Source organism: Felis catus, chromosome C1, assembly GCF_018350175.1.
Source record: "Felis catus isolate Fca126 chromosome C1, F.catus_Fca126_mat1.0, whole genome shotgun sequence".
In the NCBI taxonomy this organism is placed as follows: Eukaryota; Metazoa; Chordata; class Mammalia; order Carnivora; family Felidae; genus Felis; species Felis catus.
In genome coordinates this window covers 82,574,164-82,598,519 of record NC_058375.1, presented here as the reverse complement: position 1 = coordinate 82,598,519, position 24,356 = coordinate 82,574,164, and the positions used below count along the sequence as shown (strand labels likewise).

The 24,356-nt window shown below is 37.4% G+C and overlaps 1 protein-coding gene across 3 annotated transcripts in view; it reads left to right on the top strand.

Annotated features, from left to right (window-relative positions):
* DPYD (dihydropyrimidine dehydrogenase) overlaps positions 1-24,065 on the top strand; it is an 869,175-nt gene extending 845,110 nt beyond the window's left edge. For all 3 annotated transcript variants that reach the window (XM_045036245.1, XM_011284844.4, XM_045036247.1), the window contains 2 exons: positions 19,926-20,066; positions 22,595-24,065. In XM_045036245.1, coding sequence (XP_044892180.1) covers positions 19,926-20,066; positions 22,595-22,768 — 315 coding nt within the window. In that variant the 3' untranslated portion in view covers positions 22,769-24,065. The remainder of the gene's footprint in view (positions 1-19,925; positions 20,067-22,594) is intronic.
* The last annotated feature ends 291 nt before the right edge of the window (positions 24,066-24,356 follow it).

The following is a 24,356-nucleotide window of genomic DNA, read 5'->3' as shown; positions in this document are numbered from 1 at the left end:
TGCAGTACACAGCACAGTGCCAACATTGGCTGCCTAAATTGCTTACATCAGGTCCCACTCCCCCGTGCTCTGCAAGTACCACCCTTCTTGGTCAAGTTCATCTTAGTCCCAGTGCGGTGGGCCCAGCAGAAACCCCTGGCCACACCATGTTTCCCAACCAAAGAGTTCTGCAGAGTTTCAATTCTAGTGGAAGTAGTATCAGGTTTCATTTAACGAGCAGACCAGAGTGTACCCAGTTAAAACACACAACACTCTGGTCAAGAACCAAACACTGCCCTCTTCAGGCAAGGAGAACCTTGGCAGATGACTGATCTGAAGGATAGAACAGCCAAAACACAGCAACAGAGCACACACGAGACACTTGTTGAAGCGCCAGGCACTGGACACTTCATGACCTCTTCTTCATAAAGCCATTACTCTCAGAAGCAGGAAACATAGCAGGCTTTTCTAACACAGAGAAGAAGGCAGAGACTTAGACAAAATGCCAAGGTGGAGGAACTCATCCCAAAAGAAAGAACAAGAAAAGGTCATGGCAAGGGATCTAATCAAAATAGATATATATGCCTGATGGAGAATTTAAAGAAACAATCATAAGGATACTCACTGGGCTTGAGCAAAGAATAGAAGAAGACATCAGGAAGGCCCTTACCACACAGATAAAAGAGTTAAAAAACAATTAGAAATGAAAAATGCAATAACTGAGATTCAAAATAGACTCAATGCAATGAACACAAGAATAGAAGAAGCAGAGGAACAAATAAGTGATATGGGAGATAAAATAATGAAATATAACGAAGCTGAACAAAAGAGAGAAAGAAGAACTATGGAACACAAGACCAGATACGGGGAACTCAATGACTCCATGAAACGTAGTAACATTCATGTCATAGGAGTCCCAGAAGAAGAGAGAGAAAAGAGGGCAGAAAATGTATTTGAGGAAATAATAGCTGCAGACTTCCCTAACCTGACGAAGGAAACAGACTTCCAGATCCAAGAGGCACAGAGAACTATCATCAAAAGCAACAAAAGCAGGAAACACCAAGACATATTGTAATTAAATTTGCAAAATATTGCAATAAAGAAAGAATCCTGAGGAAGCAAGACAAAAGAAGTCCCTAACTTACAAGGAAAGGCAAATAAGGTTAAAAGCAGATCTCTCCATAGAAACTTGGCAGGCCAGAAGGGAGTTGCATGATATATTCAACATGTTGAATGAGACAAATCTGCAGCCAAGAATACTCTATCTAGTAAGGTTATCATTCAGAATAGGAGAGAGAGTTTCCCTGACAAACAAAAACTAAAGGAGCTTGTGACCACTAAACCAGCCCTGCAAGAAATATTAAAGGGGACTCTTTGAGTGCAAAGGAGAAACCAAAAGTGCAAAGACAAGAAAGGAGCAGAGGAAGTCTCCAGAAACAATGACAAAAACAGGTAATAAAATGGCACTTAATACATATCTATCAGTAATCACTCTGAATGTACTAATGGACTAAACACTCCAATCAAAAGACATAGGGTGTCAGAATAGATAGGGTGTCTGCTGCCTTCAGAGACTCATTTTACACCTAAAGACACCAGCAGATTGAAAGCGAGGGGATGGAGAAACATTTATCTTGCAAATGGATGTCAAAAGAAAGTCAGAGTCACAATACTTCTTTCAGACAAACTAGATTTTAAACCAATGATTGTAATAACAGATGAAGAAGGGAACTACCCAACAAGAAAATCTAACAATTGTAAATATTTGTGCTCCCAACTTAGGATTACCCAAATATATAAACCAATTAATAGCAAATATAAAGGAACTCATTGATAATAATACAATAATAGTAGAGGATTTTAACACCTAAGTAACATCAATGAACATATCATCTAAGCAGAAAATCAACAAGGAAACCATGGCTTTGAATGACACACTGGACCAGATGGACCAAACAGCTATATTCAGAACATTTCCTCCTAAAGCAGCAGAATGCACATTCTTTTCAAGTGTACATGGGACATTCTCCAGAATATATCACATACTAGGTCACAAATCAGGCCTCAACAAGTACAAAAAGATTGAAATCATACCATACATATTTTCTGAGCACAACACTATGAAAAAACCACAAGAAAAAAATTGGAAAGCCTTCAAATACACAGAGGTTAAATGACATCCTACTAAACAATGAATGGGTCAACCAGGAAATCAAAGAAGAAATTAAAAAATACATGGAAACAAATAAAAATGAAAACATGATAATCCAAAACCATTGGGATGCAGCAAAAGTGGTCCTAAGAGGGAAGTAAGTATATAGCAATATTCAAGCAATGCATCAAGAGGCAAGAAAAATCTCAAATAAACAACCTAACCTTACACCTAAAAGAGGTAGAAATAGAACAACAAATGAAGCTTAAATCCATGACAAGGAGAGAAATAATAAAAATTAGAACAGATAAATTATATAGAAAGTAAAAAAAAACAAAAGAACATATCAATGAAACCAGGAGCTGCTTCTTTGAAAGTGATAAACCGCCTAAGCCAGGCTTATCAAAAAGAAAAGAGAAAGGACCAAAATAAATAAAATCACAAATGAGAGAGGAGAGATAACAAACAATACCCCAGAAATACAAACACTTATAACAGAATATTATGAAAAACTATGCCGACAAATTGGATAGCCTGGAAGAAATGGATACATTTCTAAAATCATAAAAACTACCAAAACTGAAATATGAATAAATAGAAAACTTGAATACATCAATAACCAGCAAAGAAATTGAATCAGTAGCCAAATATCTCCCAACAAACAAAAGTCTAGGTCCAGATGGCTTCACAGGTGAGTTAAAGAATAGTTAATACCTATTCTTCTCAAACTACTCCAAAAAATAGAAATGGAAGGAAAGCTTGCAAATTCATTCTATGAGGCCAGCATCACCCTCATGAAAACCAGATAAAGACTCCACTAAAAAAAGAGAACTATAGGCCAATATCCCTTATGAACATGGATGCAAATATTCTCAATAAAATACTAGCAAATTGAATCCAACAGTACATTAAAAGAATCATTTACCATGATCAAGTGGGATTTATTCCTAGGCTGCAAGGCTGGTCCAATATTCACAAATGAATCAACGTGATATACCACATTAATAAAGGATAGGAGCCATATGATTCTTTCAATAGATTCAGAAAGCATTTGACAAAGTAAAACATTCATGATAAAAACCCTCAACATAGTAGGGTTAAAGTGAAAATATCTCAACATAATAAAGGGCATATATGAGAAACCCACAGCTAATATCCTCAGTGGGGAAAAACTGAGAGCTTTTCCTCTATGGTCAGGAACAAGACAGGGATGTTCACTCTCACCACTGTTATTTAACAGAGTACCAGAAGTCCTCACCCCAGCAATCAGACAACAAAAAGACATGAAAGCCATCCAAATCATCAAGGAAGAAGTCAAACCTTCACTATTTGCAGATGACATGATACTCTATATAGAAAACCCAAAAGAGTCCACAAAAAATTACAAGAACTGATACACAAATTCAGTAAAGTCACAGGATATTAAATCAGTGTACAGAAATCTGTTGCAATTCTATACACCAATAATGAAGCAGCAGAAAGAGAAATCAAGGAATAAATCCCATTTGCAATTGCACCAAAAACTATAGATCCCTAAGAATAAACCTAACCAAAGTGGTGAAAGATCTTTACTATGAAAACTCTAAAACACCGATGAAAGAAATTGAGATGACACAAAGAAATGGAAAAACATTCCATGGCCATGGATTGAAAGAACAAGTATTATTAAAATGTCTGTATTACCCAAAACAATCTACACATTTAATGTAATCCCTATCAAAATACCACCAGAATTTTTCTCAGAGCTAGAGCAAACAATCCTAATTTGTACAGAATCACAGAAGACCCCAAATAGCCAAAGCAATCTTGAAAAAGAAAAGCAAAGCTGGAGGCATCATGATTCCAGACTTCAAGCTATATTACAAAGCTGTAGTTATCAAGACAGTATGGTGCTGGCACAAAGACAGACACATAGAACAATAAAACAGAATAGGAAACCCAGAAGTGGACCTACAACTATATGGTCAATTAATATTCGACAAAGCAGGAAAGAATATCCAATGGAAAAAGAGACAGTCTCTTCAACAATTGGTGTGGGGAAAACTGAACAGCAATGTGCAAAAGAATGAAACTGCACACTTTCTTTCACCATACCCAAAAACATAAATTCAAAATGAATTAGAGACCTAAATGTGAAACCATCAAAATCCTGGAAGAGAACATAGGCAGTAACTTCTTTGACATGGGCCATAGCAGCTTCTTACTAGATACGTTTCCGTAGGCAAGGGAAACAAAAGCAAAAACAAACTATTGGGACGTCTTCGATATATAAAGCTTCTACACAGCAAAGGAAACCATTAACAAAACTAAAAGGCAACCTCTGGAATGGGAGAAGATATTTGGAAATGACATATCTGATAAAGAGTTAGTATCCAAAATCTATAAAGAACTTACCAAACTCAACACCCAAAAAACGAATAACCCAGTTAAAAAAGGGGCAGAAGACATGAATAGACATTTTTCTATAGAAGACCTAAAGATGGCCAAAAGACACATGAAAATATGCTCAACATCACTCATCATCAAGGAAATACAAGTCAAAACTACAATGAAGTATCACTTCACACCAGTCAGAATGGCTAAAATTAACAACACAGGAAACAACAGGTGTTGGCAAGGATGTAGAGAAAGGGGGACCTGCTTACACTGTTGGTGGAAATACAAACTGGTGCAGCCACTCAGGAAAACAGTATAGGGGTTCCTCCAAAAGTTAAAAATAGAACTACCCTATAATCCAGCAATTATGCTACTAGGTATTTACCGTGTGTGTGTGTGTGTGTGTGTGTGTGTGTGTGTGTTTACACATACACACACACACACACACACACACATAAAAAAGAATGAAGTCTTGACATTTGCAACAACGTGGATGGAGCTAGAGAGTATCCTACTAATTGAAATAAGGCAGTCAGAAAAAGACAAATACCATATAATTTCACTCATATGTGGAATTTAAGAAACAAAACAAATGATCATAGGAGGGAAAAAAGAGAGGCAAACCAAGAAACAGACTTTTAACTATAGAGAGCAAACTGATGGTTACCAGAGGGGAGCCGGGCAGGGGGGATGGGTGAAATAGGTGATGGGGAGTAAGGAGAGCACTTGTTTTGATGAGTACCTGGTGGTGTATGGAAGTGTTTAATCACTAAAATTTACACCTGAAACTAATATTGCACTGTTAATTTTACACTGTTAATGTTAAATTTAAATAAAAACTAGAGAAAAAAAAGTAACCTATTGCTGAACCTTTAGGTTGTTTCCAGAATTTCATAGAAATAATGCTATTATAATTATCATTGTATAAAAATCTTTGTGTAGATGTCTTATTGTTTTCTCCAGAGAAACTATAGGTGAAATTTTAGGGCCTTTGATACATATTGCCAACTTGCTCTCTGGGAAGAGTGTGCAAATTTACATTCCACCAAAAAATATAAGAGGGCTCATTTTTGAGACACCCATCAACAATGAATTTATTTTTAATTTTAGCCAACATAATAGTCAAAAAAGTGCTTCATTTTTTCTTTAATTTTGAATGTCTAAGTAGTAGTGAGATCAGCATGTTTTTATATATTTTTGGGCCATGTCTTCTTTTGTGAACTTACTACTCATTTTTGACCAATTTTCTGCCAGAGTAATCATCTTTGTCTTACAGATTTTTTATAAACTTTTTATATATTGCCATTTGTCTCCTAATTTGTATTATAGTGTTTTTATATATACATACAGCAGCTTTAACTTTATGAAATTATATCTGGCAAAAGCTTATTTTGTGATTTTTCTCTTTATTTGCTCAGTGTAGCTTTTTTCCCTTTTTTCTTTTCAAGTTTTTATTCATTTAAGGTGTAGAACTTAGTTATTCATCACTTATGTATAACACCCAGTGCTCATCACAAGTGCCCTCCTTAATACCCATCACCCATTTAATCCATCCCCCACCCACCTCCCTCCATCAACCCTCTGTTCTCTATCGTTAAGAGTCTTTTACAGTTTGCTTCACTGGTTTAGCTTTTCGTACCATAAGATCATAAATACTCACCCCATCTAGTTCTTTTATAAATTTAATATTTGCATTTGAATAATTAAAATTTTTGTTGCCTTAAATTATCAACTATGGTTAAAACTTTATTTTTTTCCCAAATAGACAATCATCCCATGACCTCAATATCTGCATTTTAAAGTGGCTCCTTACAGGGGCACATGGGTGGCTCAGTCGGTTGAGCATCTGACTTCAGCTCAGGTCATGATCTCACGGTTTGTGGGTTCAAGCCCCGCATTGGGCTCTGTGCTGACAGCTCAGAGCCTGGAGCCTGCTTCGGATTCTGTGTCTCCCTCTCTCTCTGTTCCTCCCCTGCTCACACTCTGTCTCTCTCTCAAGAATAAATAAAGGTAAAACATTTTTTAAGTGGCCCTTACATCTCCCAAATTATGACTCAGTGGCAAAATGTATCATAAATTGCTTTACATTCAAGTTTCCTACCTCAAAATTTGCTGATAATGATGTCTATCTCTCTATTTCCTAATTTCTGTACCATCTCCCTTTATCGTCAATTTAGACTTTTCCTATATATTGACTCAACTATTCTCCATCGCATTCTCTTTTCTGTGCCTCAGACTTGTGCTGCCCACTGTCTCTGGATACCTCCACCTAGACAGTCTACACAAGGAGCACAGGGGCCATCACACTTAAAACTAAACTGATTATCATTCCTTCCAAACTGCTCTTCTTCCTGAGTCCTATGTCTCAATGAACAGCATTGAGAGCCACTCAACTTTTGTAAAAATCAGCCTAGGTTCTATCCTATTAATCATCGCATTAGTGAATGGGATCATGGGACACTTATCAATGCCGATCATTTTAATCTCTCATGTCTCCCTCCTTTTCTGTTATTTCCTACTGAAGACACCATAATACTGTTCTTATACATTCTTCACTGGAATTTTGAAATATTTTACTAACTGGTCTCCCACCTTCTTTTGTCATTCTTACCTAATGCACCCCCAGCTATCACGGAGTATTCTTTTAAAAATGCAAATCTGATTTTGTTTTTTACTCCTTACTTAAGATTCCCACACCTTAAGGTAAACTTAGCATAATCTTCACACCCTTCATATTTTAGCTTGTCTTGGCCTGAGCAGCTTCAGTGGAGTGTTGAAAAGTAGAGCCCAGGAAGTGGTAAATGGAGGAATTAAGAAAGGTTGAGAAAGTACGAACAAGGTGTATGGAATACTCTTCTGAACTTGAGAAAGATCAGAAGAAAAGTGATAAGAAGGGAAAATAGGGTAAAGGGAAAGGTTGGTTTGTTTATATGTTAGGATAATCAAGGCTTGCATGAGTTTATATGCTATGAGAGAACAGCTAAGGCTACCAGAAAGGGTGGGGTTATGGAAGATAGATCTTTGGCAAGAAGGTTGGGGATGGAGTTCAGACAATACATTAAGTTATCTTGCATTAGAGAAAGGACATGTCATGATTTTCTGCCTACTACATGCTATATGCGTTTAATGATACTGAATTTAGGCTTACCAGTATTATTTTAGTATGTAGCCATGTTTTTTTAATTTTTTTTTTAATGTTTATTTATTTTTGACAGAGAGAGACAGAGCATGAGCGGGGATGGGGCAGAGAGAAAGAGAGACACAGAATCTGAAGCAGGCTCCAGGCTGTGAGCTGTCAGCACAGAGCCAGACGCAGGGCTCGAACTCACAGACCACGAGATCATGACCTGAGCGGAAGTCAGATGTTCAACTGACTGAGCCACCCAGGCACCCCTATAGCCATGTTTAAAGTGACCATGTCAAGTCTTAACCTATTCTCTTTCATTGAAATACATAGCAAAGTTCATAAGATTTTAATAGAGTATATTTATGGAAGAAGAGTTTTCTGAATTTCCAAGCATGGAAGTATTCTGTCACACTGCCTGGGTTCAAATTGTGGCACTACCATTTCACAGCTGCATGAATTTGCCTCAGTTAGCTAATCTGTGAGACAAGAGAAAATAAGAGTGTGTTTCATGGGGCTATAAATTAGGTAATGTGTGAATTGCTTTTAGCCTGCATCAAATATATCCTAAATAAGTATTACCTACTATTAGTTATTATGTTAGGAATGGACAGGTTGAAGGAGATAATAGATTAAGGTGACTCTCCATTCCCATTTTGTTCAATAAAATTAACTCAAGAATGAAAGTAAGAATACATAAGGCTCTTAGGCCAGTCAAGTTGGAAGTTTAGAAGAAGCCCATATATTTTCCAGGAAATCTTTATTGCACACCTACCATGAGACAAGCAACATGCTAAGAATTGGGCACCCATAGTACCATACATAAAGCAGACCCAGCCTCTGTCCTCATGAAGCATACAAACAGATAGTAAGCAAAGAATCCCACTAATAATATAAAATCATATTTGTGATACAAACTGTAGAAAAAAATACAGAATGTATGGAGTCTTTTTCATAGGAAGACCTTATTTAGACTGAAGGAGCAGAGGAAGTCTCTCTGAGGAACTGGCAGTTAAGGACCCCTATAAGCTGGGTATGGATTAGAAGGGTAAAGGGAAAAGGATATTTCAGGAGATCCATAATGTGGTCCTGAATTTGGTGAATGGCCATGGTTATAGAAACAGAGAAACATGGTTATAGAAATGATGAAGTCATGTTAATTCTCCTTTTAAAACATAGTGACTTGGGGTGCCTAGGTGGCTCAGTAGTTAATTGTCCAAATCTTAATTACAGCTCAGGTCATAATTTCAGGGTTTGTGAGATCGAGCCCTGCATCAGGCTCTGCACTGACAGCATGGAGCTTGGGGTGCTCTCTCCCTCTCTCTCTGCCCCTCCCCACCTCTCTCAAAAATAAATAAATAAACATTTTTTTTTAAACTTAAAAAAACTTAGTGCTTCTCATATATTAAAGGATAAGGGCTAGTAAGGAGTTAAGAATAAGTGGACCAAGATGATTAGGGTTTTTTATGGTCCCAGTCACTGAGATAAAGAAAAGATAATGAATCAGAGATTTATTCTTAGTGTTTTAGATTTAATGGGCTTTTTTGATGTGGGATGAAAACTTAGATTTGAGCATATTGAAAGTAATGAATTCAAGCAAATTAGGGACCTGTGCTGGAAGATACAAAGGAAAAAGAACTGACATATTGACTACCTACTGTGTGCTATACCAAGGTAGAAACTTCACATATATTTTTGTAAATATTACTAAACCTAATACCCTGTGAGAGAGAAGTAAGCTCTGGGGAAGCAGAAGAGAACAACTGAGCAGAAAAGAAACGGGAAAATAACCAGAAGCTAATGATGGTATGGAGGCGTGGGAATCAAAGATGAAGTCTTAAGAATGTGGAAGTGTCCACAGGTCTGAAAGCACTGCTCATCTTGGCAACAGGACCCTGTATTGTTTCATTTTGTCTTTCACACATAATCACTGAGATTCCAACCTCTGGTTTGCAAAAATTATATATTCACCCATACATTCATTCTGTCCTTCATCCAACAATTATTAACGTACATCATTAATGCCACCATGTACTGGCACTGATGCAATCACTAGAAATTCAGTAGTGAACAAAACAACAGCCCAGCTCTCATGGCTCTTACATTTTACTAAGGAGAAACAGACAAACAAGTGAATGCGTGCTGTGTCAGATGGTCACAGTGCTGTGAAGAAAATATATCAGGATTAAGAGAATAGGAATTGCTGGAGAGGTTGGTCGGGAGAGGCCTGCCTGATTAAATGGCATTTGATTAAACACTTTAAAGAGTGAAAGGATGAACGACGACATGGATAGATATCTTTGGGGAGTACATCCCATTCGGAAGGAACAGAAAGTGCAAAGACCCTAAAATAGGAAAGTCTTTGGCAGGAAACCATGGAGGCTTTTTAAAAGGAAGAAAGACATGATCTGACGTAATTTTTCAAAGGATCCTTTTAGCTGTGATGTTGATACAAGATCCTAGACGGGCAAGGGCAGAAGCAGGGAGACTGGTTAGAAGGCCATTGTAACAACTCAGGCGAGAGATTGGCAGGAGGGAGAACAAATACGAGATAGTGTCAGAAGGCCTCAACTCCCTTGTTTCAAATGAAATGATGTGTGTGAAAGTATTGTACAAAGCATAGTTCTATTCAAATGTAAGGGGCCATGGTTATTGTTATTTTCTTATGAGTCCCCCACCCCTTTGCCCATTATTTCAGACCCCATCTGGATGGTGTAGCTGTGTGCTTATTCAGTCCTCATTGAAATTAACAGCCACGTTCCCTTTAAGAGCCATCTCTGTGAATGTGAATCAGACATTGCTTCTTGTGTTTTTATTGTTTTATACTACCACACATACCCAGGCACGCTGTATACTTCCCTCTGTTGCTTTCATTGCTCTTACATTTTCCCTAAGGTGCTTCTTCTGTTCTTGACATGCCATTTTTTCCTTCTTCCCTTTTTCCTGGAGGGACTGGGCTATCTGTTATCATGCTTAATGTTTTCTCTGTCCACCCATCTGTTTATTTTAGCTTGTTTCTTCCCTCCTGTCTGCTGGCCTCTTTATAGATTCCTCTGTTCAATAGTTTAAACTCCATGACACTGCTTTGTTTATCCTCTCAGCTAGCATAGTATATTATTCCCCATCTGCTACAGAAAGAGCCCCAGTGCCCCACAAAGTTAACTAAGCCCCTCTTGTCTGAACAAGTTTTTCAGTCATGCATTCAAGTTTCTAATCTACCCCATCTTCCCTGGTTATGAGTGTGACAATATTATTTCTAAGCAAGCCATGCTCAATAGATCTCATCTTTTGTTCTTTTTTCCTTCAAATGCCTCAGATAAGATTTAATGGTCTGTTGCCTCAGAGGTAGGCGTTTTCAATATCAGTCCATCAGTAAGTATTTATTGAGTATTTGCTATGTGACCAGCAGTGTGCTATGGGCCGAGTTTATATCCAAAGCTGTAAAAAGCACGGTCCAAGGCACAGGAATTTCCCCAATCTCGGTGGAGATGTAGCACTAACATGTATTTGCTATGCACTCATTGCAATCCAGGAATTGTGCTAGAAACTAGGAATACAACATGAATTTTAAAAAGAGAGACATCTATCCTTATGGAGCTCATAGTCTAGCAAGGGAAAAAGACACATGTTAAAAATTATTTACAGTTCAATCAAATGTGTACAAAATGCTCTGGGAACACAGAGGAGTGAAAGGGATTAGTTCTGCCTCGGGTAATTGTGGAAAGCTTCACAGAGATGGTGATATTTAACATGGAGTTTAATAAATTAGTGTTAATTAAGCAGAGAATTAATAATAAAAGCTAATATTTATTGAGTACTTAGGAGGTTTCAGGCACGGTTCTACATGCTTGAGAATTGACTCATTTAATTCTCACAGTAACCCTATCAGGTTCCCTGTTTTTCCCATTTTACTGATTAAGTAACTGATAAGCAGGTTAAATAACTTGAGCAAGGTCAAACAGCTAGGAAGACATCAAAACCAAGATGTGATTCTGAAGTCTGGCTCTAGAACCTGGCCCTTAAACAGTCTTCTGTGTCTCTCACAAAAGAAAAAAAAAAAAAAAAGAAGAAGAAGGAAGGCGGTATTTCAAGCAAATCAGTGCGTTTGAAAAGTATAGTATCTATACATGTTGGGAATAAAATATAGCCATGGGACCTTAAATCCAATACACAATCCCTGAAACAACCAGGTAGTAGGGTCTGACTGGTAAACCCATTCTTTTTTTCAGTAGGAATTCATAGAAAGGACCAAACTGAGAGGCAATACTGAGTAAAATAATCCAGTTTTCTTGATCAGTCTTAGCATGATATAAAAGGGCAAAGGGATGTACTGATTAAGCTGCTGACAATGTCAGCTAGAGCATCAGTTGGTTATTCCCAGTGTTACACTGTGACTACGGGGTTCTTGAGAACCCAAAGTGTTCGCTAGCAACATGCTATCCAGCTTCTCCTTGCCCCCCTCAGAAGCTAAAAATAGCCTCAAAGGCCCTCAGTCCTATACCAGGGAGTGGTCTGAGGCCCTAAGGTCGACCTGCCTGGCATCCAGTTGATTTCCTTTTTAGCAACCCCACATTTCGACTTCCAATTTCATAGTGACACAGCATTTACCATATATACATATGGTATGTATACATATATATACATATATATATATATATATATATATATATATATATATATATCACCACATTATAGAGCTGCCAATTTTATGAAAGAAACAGAAATGAAAGGATTCTGAAGAAGAGGGTAGTCAGAAATAGTGCTGGAAGATTGAAGGAGAAGGACCGGAGATAAAGTAAGAAAAAGAGCTGGCCTCCTGCAGCAGGTATAAAGGTCTCCTTCTAAAAGGTGAACCAGGACTTTCCGAAGAAGCTCCTGACACGTTCCACAGGTTCACTTGTGCCAGAGAAAGGAAACCGAATAGGAGACAGTTTTGTCTCCTCACCGAGAACCGAAGCGACAGTGTGCACATTTGGCCCAGCTAAATGAGAAACGTGCTTTATTCCCAGGCAGCATATAACAGAGATTTGAGAGTCTGCCAAGACTTATAAAGTCCCCCGAATGCTTCCCACTTCTGTTGATATATATGAGAATGAATTCTCATTCTCCTTATGAAGCCAGGAATGTATCTCTAACGTCTTTGAATTTCTGGGTAGGAAAATGAATGGTTTAGGGGCACTAGCGATGTTTTCATCTCTTCTTCCTGCTGCTTCTAGTAAGAGATGGACTGCATCTCATAAGACTGGCAAGACAGTGTTGGCAGGAGACCAGTCAGCCTGATCGAGTGGTTTATTATTTCAATTGAATTGTGAGAGAAAGGAGAAAAGTACTCAGATAAAACTGTAAGACTGTATCAGATACTACAGAGCATAAAAGAGATGGCGTAGGAAGAGAAATAGTGGAGGACTATCCCAGCAATTGTCAGAAGATACCATAAAAATGGGATGGGGTAACATTAACCTTCTCGGTTGTCTCTATACCAACAAATAGCCGGAGGAAAATTATTGAACTGAACTTTAAAAGAAATGGACCTTATTTGGTAAATATCATCTCTTACATCTTATGGGGATGTTTTGCAATGTGCTTCCTGAGTGGAATATGACTATGGAAAGGTATATCGTGTTTGGAATAAATAGGTCTAATTGAAGGGCTGGGGGAGGAGCAGTGTATGTCAAAAAGATATACACATGCATTGAAATCCACAAACCTGAAAGTGAGGCATGGAGGAAGCAGCTGCAGGAGAGTGAAATGAAAGAAAAACAGAAATGTTATCCTGGGACTACATCAGAGACCTCATAACCAGATGGTTAATATGGACAGGCAAGATAGAGGAGCGATGTAAGCCTTTATAGACTTCAGATGAAAATCCCACTCCACTAAAGGCAAAACATCTGAAAAATTATTGAATTGCCTTGTTGGAAATTTAATCCCACAGAAGAGAGAGAAGCCATGAGGGGTCTTGCTGCATTGGCTTATTTCTGGCTCCTTATAAAAATCCGTTTGGGGAAAGTGGTAGCTAAAAGAGTCTTGAAGGAAAGTAACCATCCCGTATCATCCTAGAGTTCATTAGGCCACAGAGAGGAACTCAGCTTGGACATACATGTATGCCCCACCTTTAGTACATCCCATTTCAGGAAGTTCAGACAAAACAATAGAAAACAATCCCACAGTCGGTGACTCTAACTTGAGGATGGATCAAGAAGAATGAGAAGCCGTCAAATAGAAAGTTGACGACATAATCACTCAGTTTCCCAATGAGTAAGAAAAGAGTCAAGCATTTAGATAATTCAATAGCGAATGGTCGTATGAGAAAATAAAGATCACATTACCAATGATGATCATAAAACAGTGGCATCAAGGATTAAGGATGTTTCAGAAGTACCAAAGCCTCAAATTATCTGAATTTCAAAAAAAGTATTAGGAAGAAAGAAAATGTATTTGGTCTATTAAAAGTTTTTAAGAAAGGAAAAGAAAATACACCCACTACTTAGAGCAGATGGTATACTGTTAACTTACAATTAGTGAGAAGTGCTCAATTCCTATTATCTTTCTAGCATCCCCATAGAGAATGCTCTTAGAACTGAAAAGGTAGGGAAAATATATTTGAGAGGTGAAGCCCAAGATAGGAAAGGATATAGAAAAAGCACATCACATTAGCTTCATGGAATTTAAACCCAAAATGTCTGGCATGAACTTGCTACTTTAAAGCCTGAGCTACCTACATAAAAAGAATACAGTGATTAGAGTACCCTTCTGTACTAAGCCAACCATGGTTACACCCAAGCCTCACTCATCTGTCTCTCCCACTCACGAGCCCCTCCCACTCCTTCTTTGCCCCATTTCAGTTCCCGGATTCTCGCTTGCTTCTGTCTCATCTCTCGATTACTTTTTTCACTCACCTTCCCCACCAATCTACAACTTTATTTCCAAGCCTATGCTCTGTCTCTGACCTCCCATCTCAGCATATTCATGCTAAGCCCTCAGTTATCAGAGTTCTGCTGAATATAAACTCAAGATTTCCTTTTCTCACTGTACAGACCCCCTCCCTGCTTCCCAGCTCAGAGGGTATCAAAAATAAATTGCATGCTCTATGTTTGAAAGTATCTTTGTATGATATTGCTGTATCACACTGCTGAAAAATAAATGTTGCCTCAGGTTCTTTAGAAAAGGAAAAGGTGGATGTGGTAGGGAAAGGGTAGAAGTAGACGAGAATGCTGGAGGTCTGACTCCAGTGAAAGTCTCCAAAGATCATTAAACTTTCAACTTGAGAGAGTTAGTAAAGAAAGAAGTTATTAAGAATCAGCATAAATTCATTGAGAATGTACCATACTATCTCATTTCCTATTTTGATAGCTTTATTAGGCAAGTAGTGTGAACTTGGAGTAAAAGATAAGAACCTGTGACATTGGTTATGGTACAGATAAGGATAAGATGATTAAACAGCTACACCCAAATAATGTAAATATTGGATCCCTTTCAGACTGAAGCCATAGGATTGTCCACAGCACTGTTGTCCTGGTCCTGGCCTTTGAATGGCACTCTTGACACGTTTGGAGAAAGTATGTTAATCAGATGTGTAGAAGACTTAAAGCTAGGAAAAACAGTTAACATGCCAGATAACAATCACAACTTGAAAGTACTTCAATCACCAATAAAAACTAGGGGGAAACTAACAGATTTATGCCAAGCATAATAAATTGAGTATGATACAGCAAGGATAGGATTGGGGGCCTCTAGTTCCTCACCCTTTGGTCCAAAAATTTATATTAAACAGAAATATTGACTGATTTAGGCTTTTTTAAATGTTTATTTATTTATTTTGAGAGAGTATGTGAGTAGGAGAGGGGCAGGCAAAGAGAGAGGGTGAGAGGGAATCCCAAGCAGTCTCTGCACTGTCAATGCAGAGCCCGACTCGGGGAAATCAAGAGTCAAACTCCTAACCGACTGAGCCACCCAGGCACCCCCAGACTGATCCAGTTTTTAAAAATACTTTTGATTATCCCAAAGAAATAATTAACTGACAAAGACGTGATTCTGGAATTCTATAATCCTTGACAATGTTAATTGTGGGAACACTTAATTTAAATCAAATGTGTCATCTATAATTTAAAGAATTTGGCATCACTTTCTCCACATGCACATTCACACATAAACATTTCCACTTATCAGGGATGGCTATAGCAGATTGCTTGACCTTTGTATATGCATACCCTGCTTGGAATAATGAATGTAGGTGTGTGTCCAGGGAGGAGTAGAACAGCCATATGTCCTTTACTGATTATATGTGTCTTTCAGTGAACTCCAAATTCTAGATGTGTATTCAAAGATACTCATAAGCTGGCAGTACTAAATGGAAGCTTTGGGTTTTAAACAATGTCCACATTTTCAGGCACATGGTATCGTAATTCATTTTCTTTGCTATTCTTTCCAAAATAATTTATAATAGTTATCATTGTTCTAACCTCTTCCAGATTAAAAAAACTATTTACAATGTCTTAAGAACTATGAAGACTACATAACACCATGTGCTGATAAAATTTAGAGGCTCCAAGGACCTTATTTTATTTAGTTTTACATTAAGCATAAGGTTTTAATAAATCACAACAGCAAATCTCCAATGTAGAGAAGAAGGTATATTTACTATACACAGAATGTGAACTTGCCTCTTAAAATAAAATCTTTTAAAATATACATTCTTTTGAATAAGCCTTCAAGGTTTTGGTGACTAGGGAATTTCCTGTTTAATCATTGTTTGAATACTTTTTGATGATTTCAGTCAAGCTGTGATCTGATTCAATGAAACAAAGAAATTTTTGACTGATTTATTTCCTAGATTGAAAAAATTATTTTCTATCACATGTAAATAGCTTTATAGCTGACGAGTGACCTTATGTACTTACTACCTTAAAACATTATTAGAAAATATTAAACATGTCCAGATACTTTGACTATAATTATTATGCATTCAAAGAAGTGCTCAGGGGCACCTGGGTGGCTCAGTAGCTTAAGTGTCCAACTTTGGCTCAGGTCATGATCTCACGGTTGGTGGGTTCGAGCCCCGCATTGGGCTCTGTGCTAACAGATCAGAGCCTGGAGCCTGCTTCTGATTCTGTGTCTCCCTCCTCTGTCCCCCTCCTTCACTTGCACTGTGTCTCTCTCACAAAAATAAATAGACATTTAAAAAATACTTTTTTAAAATAAGTGCTCAAATCTATTTTTGATTCTCATGCTAATAAAAATGTTTAGTAAATCAACAAGTATCTATTAACCCATACAACTAACTATGTGCCTAATATTACACTGTATATTTAGCACATAAATAAATGAAAGCTATATTTATTTTAACAGATACTTGAGTACCCATTATGTTTCAGTGATCTGCAGGAGCAAGATATGCCACAGGAGACACAAAGATGAATTAAAGCCTGCTAAGAGACTGCATATAGGAAGCCAAATGTAGAAACTATCTACAACATGAAGTAGAATTTGCTAAATAGAGAAATAGCGGATGAGTCAGCATAGCGGTGCTTATGACCATAGAATTTGAAGTCATGCAGCACTGGTCTGAATCCCTGCTTCATTATTTACTTAATTTTGTACCTTAAATCTGATTCACTGCATCACATATAAAATGTGTTGAGGTCTAAATGAGACAGTGCTTTAAAATCGTGGCATTGGTCTGATACATAGAAAGAACTCAAAAGTTGTCTGCTGTCATTGGTCCTGTATAATAGATAAAATGCTATAGGTCACTAGGGGGAATATAAAGATGGGGAGGGGAGAAAGAGAGGTCAGGGGGAAAGGAGGAGATGAAGGAAAAAGAGGAAGAGACAAAGAGATTACATCTTCAATTTGGTTGGGAAAGGCAAAAGAAGGATTGAGGAAATCTTCATGAAGTAGTGGCATGTCAGATGTCTTTGAAGGATGGGTAGTAGTTTTCAAAGTGGAGATGAGAAGGAAGGGTATCCTAGACAGATACCCTCAACATAAAATTAGGTTCCAGAGGAGTCCATCGACAGGTGTGTTCAGTGTAGCTGAAACACGTGGTATTTGGAAGCGATAAATAAGGCCAAAAAAGACATTGTTAGAAAGCCTTAAATGCCAGACTTAAATGTGAGACTGTATTTAACGTAACAGATTTTTTAGTAAGGTAGTGAGAAATTGAGTCCATGCTGTACAGCCTGTATTAAGATGACAACATTGCATAGGGTGGAATGGCAACGGAAGACTATGAGCATGAGACTCATCACATAGGCTCTTAACTGAATTAGAGGTAACAGGAAACTAATGAGCAATGGTTCCAGATTGTAGCCAACTTGGAAAGAAGATTCAAAAGATATCGCAGATCCAGAACTCACAAGACTTGACCACAGATGAGATGCTAGAGGAAGGAGAAATTGGAGTAGATCGCACTCTCAAATTTCAAGCCTCCGTGATTGGAAAAATCCTACCACTGTTGACAAAATGAAGGAAGTCACGGGGCGCCTGTATGGCTCAGTTGGTTGAGCGTCCGACTTCGGCCCAGGTCATGATCTCACGGTTTGTGAGTTCGAGTGCCACGTCGGGCTCTGTGCTGACAGCTCAGAGCCTGGAGCCTGCTTCAGATTCTGTCTCCCTCTCTCTCTGCCCCTTCCCCACTCATGCTCTGTCTCTCTTTCTCTGTCAAAAATAAACATTAAAAAAAAATTTTTTTTAATGAAGGAAGTCAGAAGGAAGACCCAGTTTTGCAGTGTTGATGATAAGTTTAGTGAGTGGAGAATCTGTGTTACCAATTTCTAGTAACAATGCCTGTCGTGAAGCTGACAAATGTAGATCTTGAGTTTGTGAGAGTGATTCTGAATAGAGATATTGATTTGGACATCAAGTGCCCACCTACAGACAGACTGCAGTACAGTTGAAATTATATCTTCAACACATTGAAAAGAAAATAGAGAAGAGTCTTGTAAATTTTCTATCACCTTACTCCTACTAGAGAGATGAACAAATGAAGTACATATTATAACGTAAACCTTGTTTCAGTTTGAAAACTCCAAGTCATGAGCATATTGTCATTTAGAGCTTGAAATGGAGAAAAAAGTAAAACGAGGGTAACCAGGGTCATAAAGAGAAGAACAGAAAATAAAATGCCAAAGAGAATATAGGAAGATTGCTTTAAGAGTCAGACCTCCTTGAATGTGGACCTTGAATTCGAACAAAATATTCTCTTGGTAAAAAGTTAAAGACAAAAGCAGAAAATGTTAACAGCATACTAATTTGACAAACATTGTTACATCCTTCTGTTTTTGTTTTATGAAAGAAAGTATTTCTTATTGTTGATGAAACATCTTCTGTGCTTCACATATTAAGCACACTTCCAATTAATATGAAGAACAAAGCAATGTGTAACCACATGAAAAATCGTCAGCAGTGAATGAAGAAAATCCTAGTTCTTTAAAAGTACAAGAGCAGCATCTTATTTAGCTATTAGATGAATCTAATTAATTAACATAAATTAAAATTTTTAAATAATGAAATATACTCTTTAAGACATGACAGGTGGGTATGCTATCAAAGCACTTTTCTAAATGAAAATCTGGAATCCAAATGCAGTGATACAAATGCATAGCATTCACATTTTTATTCCCCTCATTCCTAGCAATCTAAAGTTTTCTAGTTTAAGTGTGTTACCCTTTTGCGCTTTTTATTACTTCTGCATCCTTCAGAGTTCAAAATTGGGAAAAGGTAAGCTACAGCCGCTGAAAAGGGTGTCATTTCTTCTGTCCGCAGAAACACTGTTTTAGATCATCTGGTAGAAATCCTATGGAAAGCAGCCAGTTAGGTCTTGTGTTTCTAAGCTGGATACACACACACACACACACACACACACACACACAGATTTTGCTTATCTTTCAGAAGACAAAAATTTTTAAGCTACCATTATGAAAAGCATTAACTACAAGAACTATACTACTGAAAGCCTCCTAAGTTGCATAATGCAACATTATATATTAAAAAAAAAAACTGGGGCATCTGGTGGCTCAGTTGGTTAAGCATCTGATCTTGGCTCAGGTCATGATCTCACGGTTTGTGAGTTCAAGCCCTGCGTCGGGCTCTGTGCTGACAGCTCAGAGCCTGGAGCCTGCTTCAGATTCTGTGTCTCCCTCTCTCTCTGCCCCTCCCCTGCTCATGTTCTGTCTCCCTCGAAAATAAAATAAACATTAAAAAAAAACAACAGAGAACTCTGGACTGATAGTAATTATTACATGGCAATGTTTTACAATGAACACTGTAAGTAATTCAGTGCCTATGTTTTAGGATGTAATTGGAAAAGCACTGCAGTACCTTGGAACTTTTGGGGAACTGAGTCACCTCGAGCAAGTTGTGGCCATGATCGATGAAGAAATGTGTATCAACTGTGGCAAATGCTACATGACCTGTAATGACTCTGGCTACCAGGTAAGAATTCTACTGTAATTAGGATGCTGTGAGGCATGTTTCTTCTGGTTTTTTAGCGGAAAGCATCTTCTGTTGCTAGGTGTGCAATTCAGAACAGACATGCCCAATGCTGTTCCTCAGCAGTGGTATGTCTATCTCCTCGCCCTCTGGGCACAGTAATTTTTTTCAAAGGAAAGCCATAACTTATACTAACTGTGCCACCATTCAATGTACAGTGTTTTTTTTTTAAATATTTTATTACCCATAAAACTGGATGGAAAAATCCAACCCAAAGAGAAATCCACACAATCATGCACATTAGGAAGCATTGTGCTTTAATACAGAGGGAAGGGAAAGGAATTACCGTTTATTGCCATCACCCTGAAAGGACTTGATTCTTTCTACCAAAAGAGAATTCTCTTCTGTCCAGTATTGACTGGGCTTCTACTACCGTAAGAAAGAAAAAGCACTTTCCCATCAGGCCAGGTGTTGGGACTGGGAATTCCTTTGTGGCTGAAGAAGCCAGCAAGTTGTATTCTTATCACATGCAGTAGCCACGGATTCATCCCAGTTCCTCACCCTTCATCTGAGAAGCTGCCAGGGGGTGACACAGGAAAAGTAGGGATTCAGCTGTCTTCAGTCTCACAACTACAGAATAATATTGTTTTCATTACGCTTTTCAAGCTATGAAGAAGTAAAGTAAAATAATACATTTAAAGATGATTAATGGAATTTTGAAGATAGATAAAATGGACTATTTTTAAAAATTGAACTTTATTAAACTCAGCGTGGAGGAAGATCCCATGTTGCTGGTGGTGGGATTGTGCATATTCTTCTGACCACCTAATTAAGAGATATAACAGACATATTGAAATTTTTAAAAAATCTTCCTCTTTAATTTGACATTAGCTCTATGCCAAATTTTTACTCAACATATCACTTTTTTTAATATAGCTGAAAGGTGTCTCTAACAGTTATTTTGGAAATGCTAATCCTATCACACTGACTTTCATCTTGGCTTTCCTCTAATTAGCCAATCAGAGATGAGTTAATAAGTCCTGTCACCAAAATCATAGCAGTTCTCTAGTATCTCCATTCTTAGAAGTTACAGGGGCACGTGGGTGGCTTAGGTAAGTGTCCGACTCTTGATTTCAGCTCAGCTCACTATTTCACGGTTAGTAGGTTTGAGCCCCGAGTTGGGCTCAATGCTGATAGTGCAGAGCCTGCTTGGGATTCTCTCTCTCTCTCCTTCTCTCTCTGCCCCTCCCCTGTTCATGCTCTCTCTCTCTCTCTCTCTCTCTCTCTCTCTCTCTCTCTCTCAAAAAAATAAATGGACTTTAGAAGAATTTAAAAAGAAAAGTTATGACTCCTACCGTAAAATTCTAGCCTTGGTACAATGTCAAAAATAAAACCAATCCCCCCCAAAACCCTTATTAATGAGAAAAAAAATCACAATTTTGCTTTAAAAAGTTTTTCAAGTACTCCTTTGACTCTTCTGTCTCAAGAAGATTTTAAAAAAACAGAAAAAGTCTTCAACTGATTATAAAGTTTTATGTCTGCAAATTTTTAAGTATGAAATTTTTAAGATAAGCATTATTTTATTTTCAATTGCTTCTTGAGTTTCTATTTATAAAAGGGTACATAAGGAAGAGAAATAGTTTTTACTCATTCACACAGTCATCCAAGATGTTGTTTTATTTTTAAAAATGACAACAATTTATGTGAACAAAGTTTCTTATGGTTTGTCACTTCTTCAGTTATAATATGGTTGTTTCCTTAAAGATCAGCCTTTTTTTTTATATTAAGCAGTCTGACATAATTTACTCTAATGAAACCATTTGTCTTTTATGTGCATAAAAGAGGAAACAATTATAGTTACAAGTAGCTTCAATTGGGGGAAGGAAATTTTTTTTAACAAAAAAAAGTTATTTTGAATTGGATGATAACACGTTTTATATGAAACAGGACAAAAGTCAGAATCAAGGAATTGTTTACTTGGAAATCCTCAAACCTCAAAACTGGCTCTTAAGCTAACTTTTTTTTTAACTCCTATTTTCTTCTAAAAACTACATGCATAATTTGAAATGCAAACAAATACATTCCTTGCTCCATCTGACAGTGACCCTTTTTCCCTGTCGAGAGCGAGGAGCATGAGGAGAGAAAGCACCCCACCGTCCTCAGGTAGCAGACACCCCATCCTGATAGGACTGGAAGGACCCGAGCTCTGCTCAGAACAAAGGAAACTAGAGACTTACTGGTATGAAATAGTTCCCCCATGCAACACAAGAAAAATGTCTCCAAGGAATTTTAAACAATGTATTTCTAATTTAAAAGGACTTCTTTTCTATTGTGCCGTTGTTGTTGTTGTTGTTGTTGTTGTTGTTGTTTTCCCTCTGGCACCTCAACTGTTGCTATAGTTGCACGCAGTGCTGGGCGTTGTTGTCTCCAAGCTCCGCTCTACTGCGGTGGAGGAAAACGTTGATGCCAAAAGGGGGGCGTTCTTGACCTTTTTGGTCAGTGACAGCAATACTCTTTATTTCCATTTGCAGGCTATACAGTTTGATCCTGAAACCCACCTGCCCACCATTACTGACTCCTGTACGGGCTGTACCCTGTGTCTCAGCGTCTGCCCTATTATCGACTGCATCAAAATGGTTTCCAGGACAACACCTTATGAACCAAAGAGAGGCTTGCCCTTAGCTGTGAATAATCTGGTGTGTTAAGGTGATTTGTGAAACAGTTGCTGGGAACTTTGAGGTCGCCTAGTATGCTGATCTTTTTAACTGTGATCATTATGTTCAGCTCTTTCTAAATTGAAACAAATACATAATTTCAAAGAAAAAAATTCTGAGTGAATAATGTAATTTCTAAATAAATTTCCAAATTTTGAAAAATGTCTACTGCCAGTGGCCATGCAATTAATGGTCATAAAATAGAATAATTCTCCTGTGAGAATACTTGCTAAATAACTGCGTAGCAGTTAATTGGACATTCACCATCAGTTGTCCATTTTGAAAAATAGTAACTTTTTTGTGGCAATTAATGCAGTATTTCCAAATAGCCTGGTGCTGTGCTCTGTCTTTGATTTCTAATTGTAAGTGAAATTAAGTATTTTAGAACAAAGTACCATTTAACTTACAAGAAAATGTTTCCAAGGAAACATTTTATAATTAAAAATTACATTTAATTTTAACCCTGTTTCTAAGCAAATGTAATTAGCTCCATAAAGCACAAATGAAGAAAGTCAAATGATTATTTACCATGGCAGGAGAAGAAAGCCAAAGAGGATTTGCAAAACTTTTTTAAGTCCCCTTTGTTAAAAATAGCTTCTTTGTGGGGGGGCTAGAACCTCAAAGTGATAGTATTTAGTAATCATTCGTATCACTCTGCTAGTCACCATTCAAGCCTGAGGTGGGTGTTCAAACTCTACCAATGAATCAACATGATATTCTTCTTTAAATATTTAAACTATGTTCCTAACAAAACAAGATATTAGGATGGAATTTTGGTTAAAGCTACTCTTTTGCTGTGCACAGATCTGCTCTGTCTGCTTCTAATAGTAGCCTTCATGATTATAGCAATTAATGTTTGAACAAAGACCAAATTATACAGCAGTGGGCCATGTGCTTCTTATTCAAGAGTGAAAAATATAGTATTGGTAATATATATTAAGTGGGCAAAGCCTATTTGACTACTCTCTATTTTAGTGTTTAATTTTTTAAAAGGTAATCAAATAAAAAGAAATATATATTTTCTGTTATTGCCAGTATTTTTGTATTTCTCTATTTTCATAATCAACAAATAGCATCATATAAATTCATTTATCTCTTTTTTGTGGTATATTCAATATGAATCCATAAGTAACATATCTTTAAGTAACAATCTGTGGTATATTTCTATGAAAAATGTAAGATCTAGAAAAATAAATGTTTGTTTATGCACTTTTAGAAATGCACATTTACCGCAAAATCCGCATGATTGAGTAATATCAAATAAAATATCATAAAGCATCTTAAACAACATGGTCTTTTGCTGCCTCATTTGCAAGTACAACATCATGTCAACTATTTAGATTTTGAGGTGAAGTTTTTGATTAATCCTACAGTGAATTCCATCCAAGTGTGTATATAATGCTAGTTCAAAGCTAATGAGGGTAATGACAGTACAGTTATTTAAGTGTTTCATTTCCAGTCCTCTTGATCCAGGTTTTCCTACTGAGTTTAATTCCACTCTGCCAAAAGGCATCTTTCACTGGGCACAGGTCAGGGTTCTTGCAGTGGTTCATGGGCAGAGATAAATGAGAAATGGCAA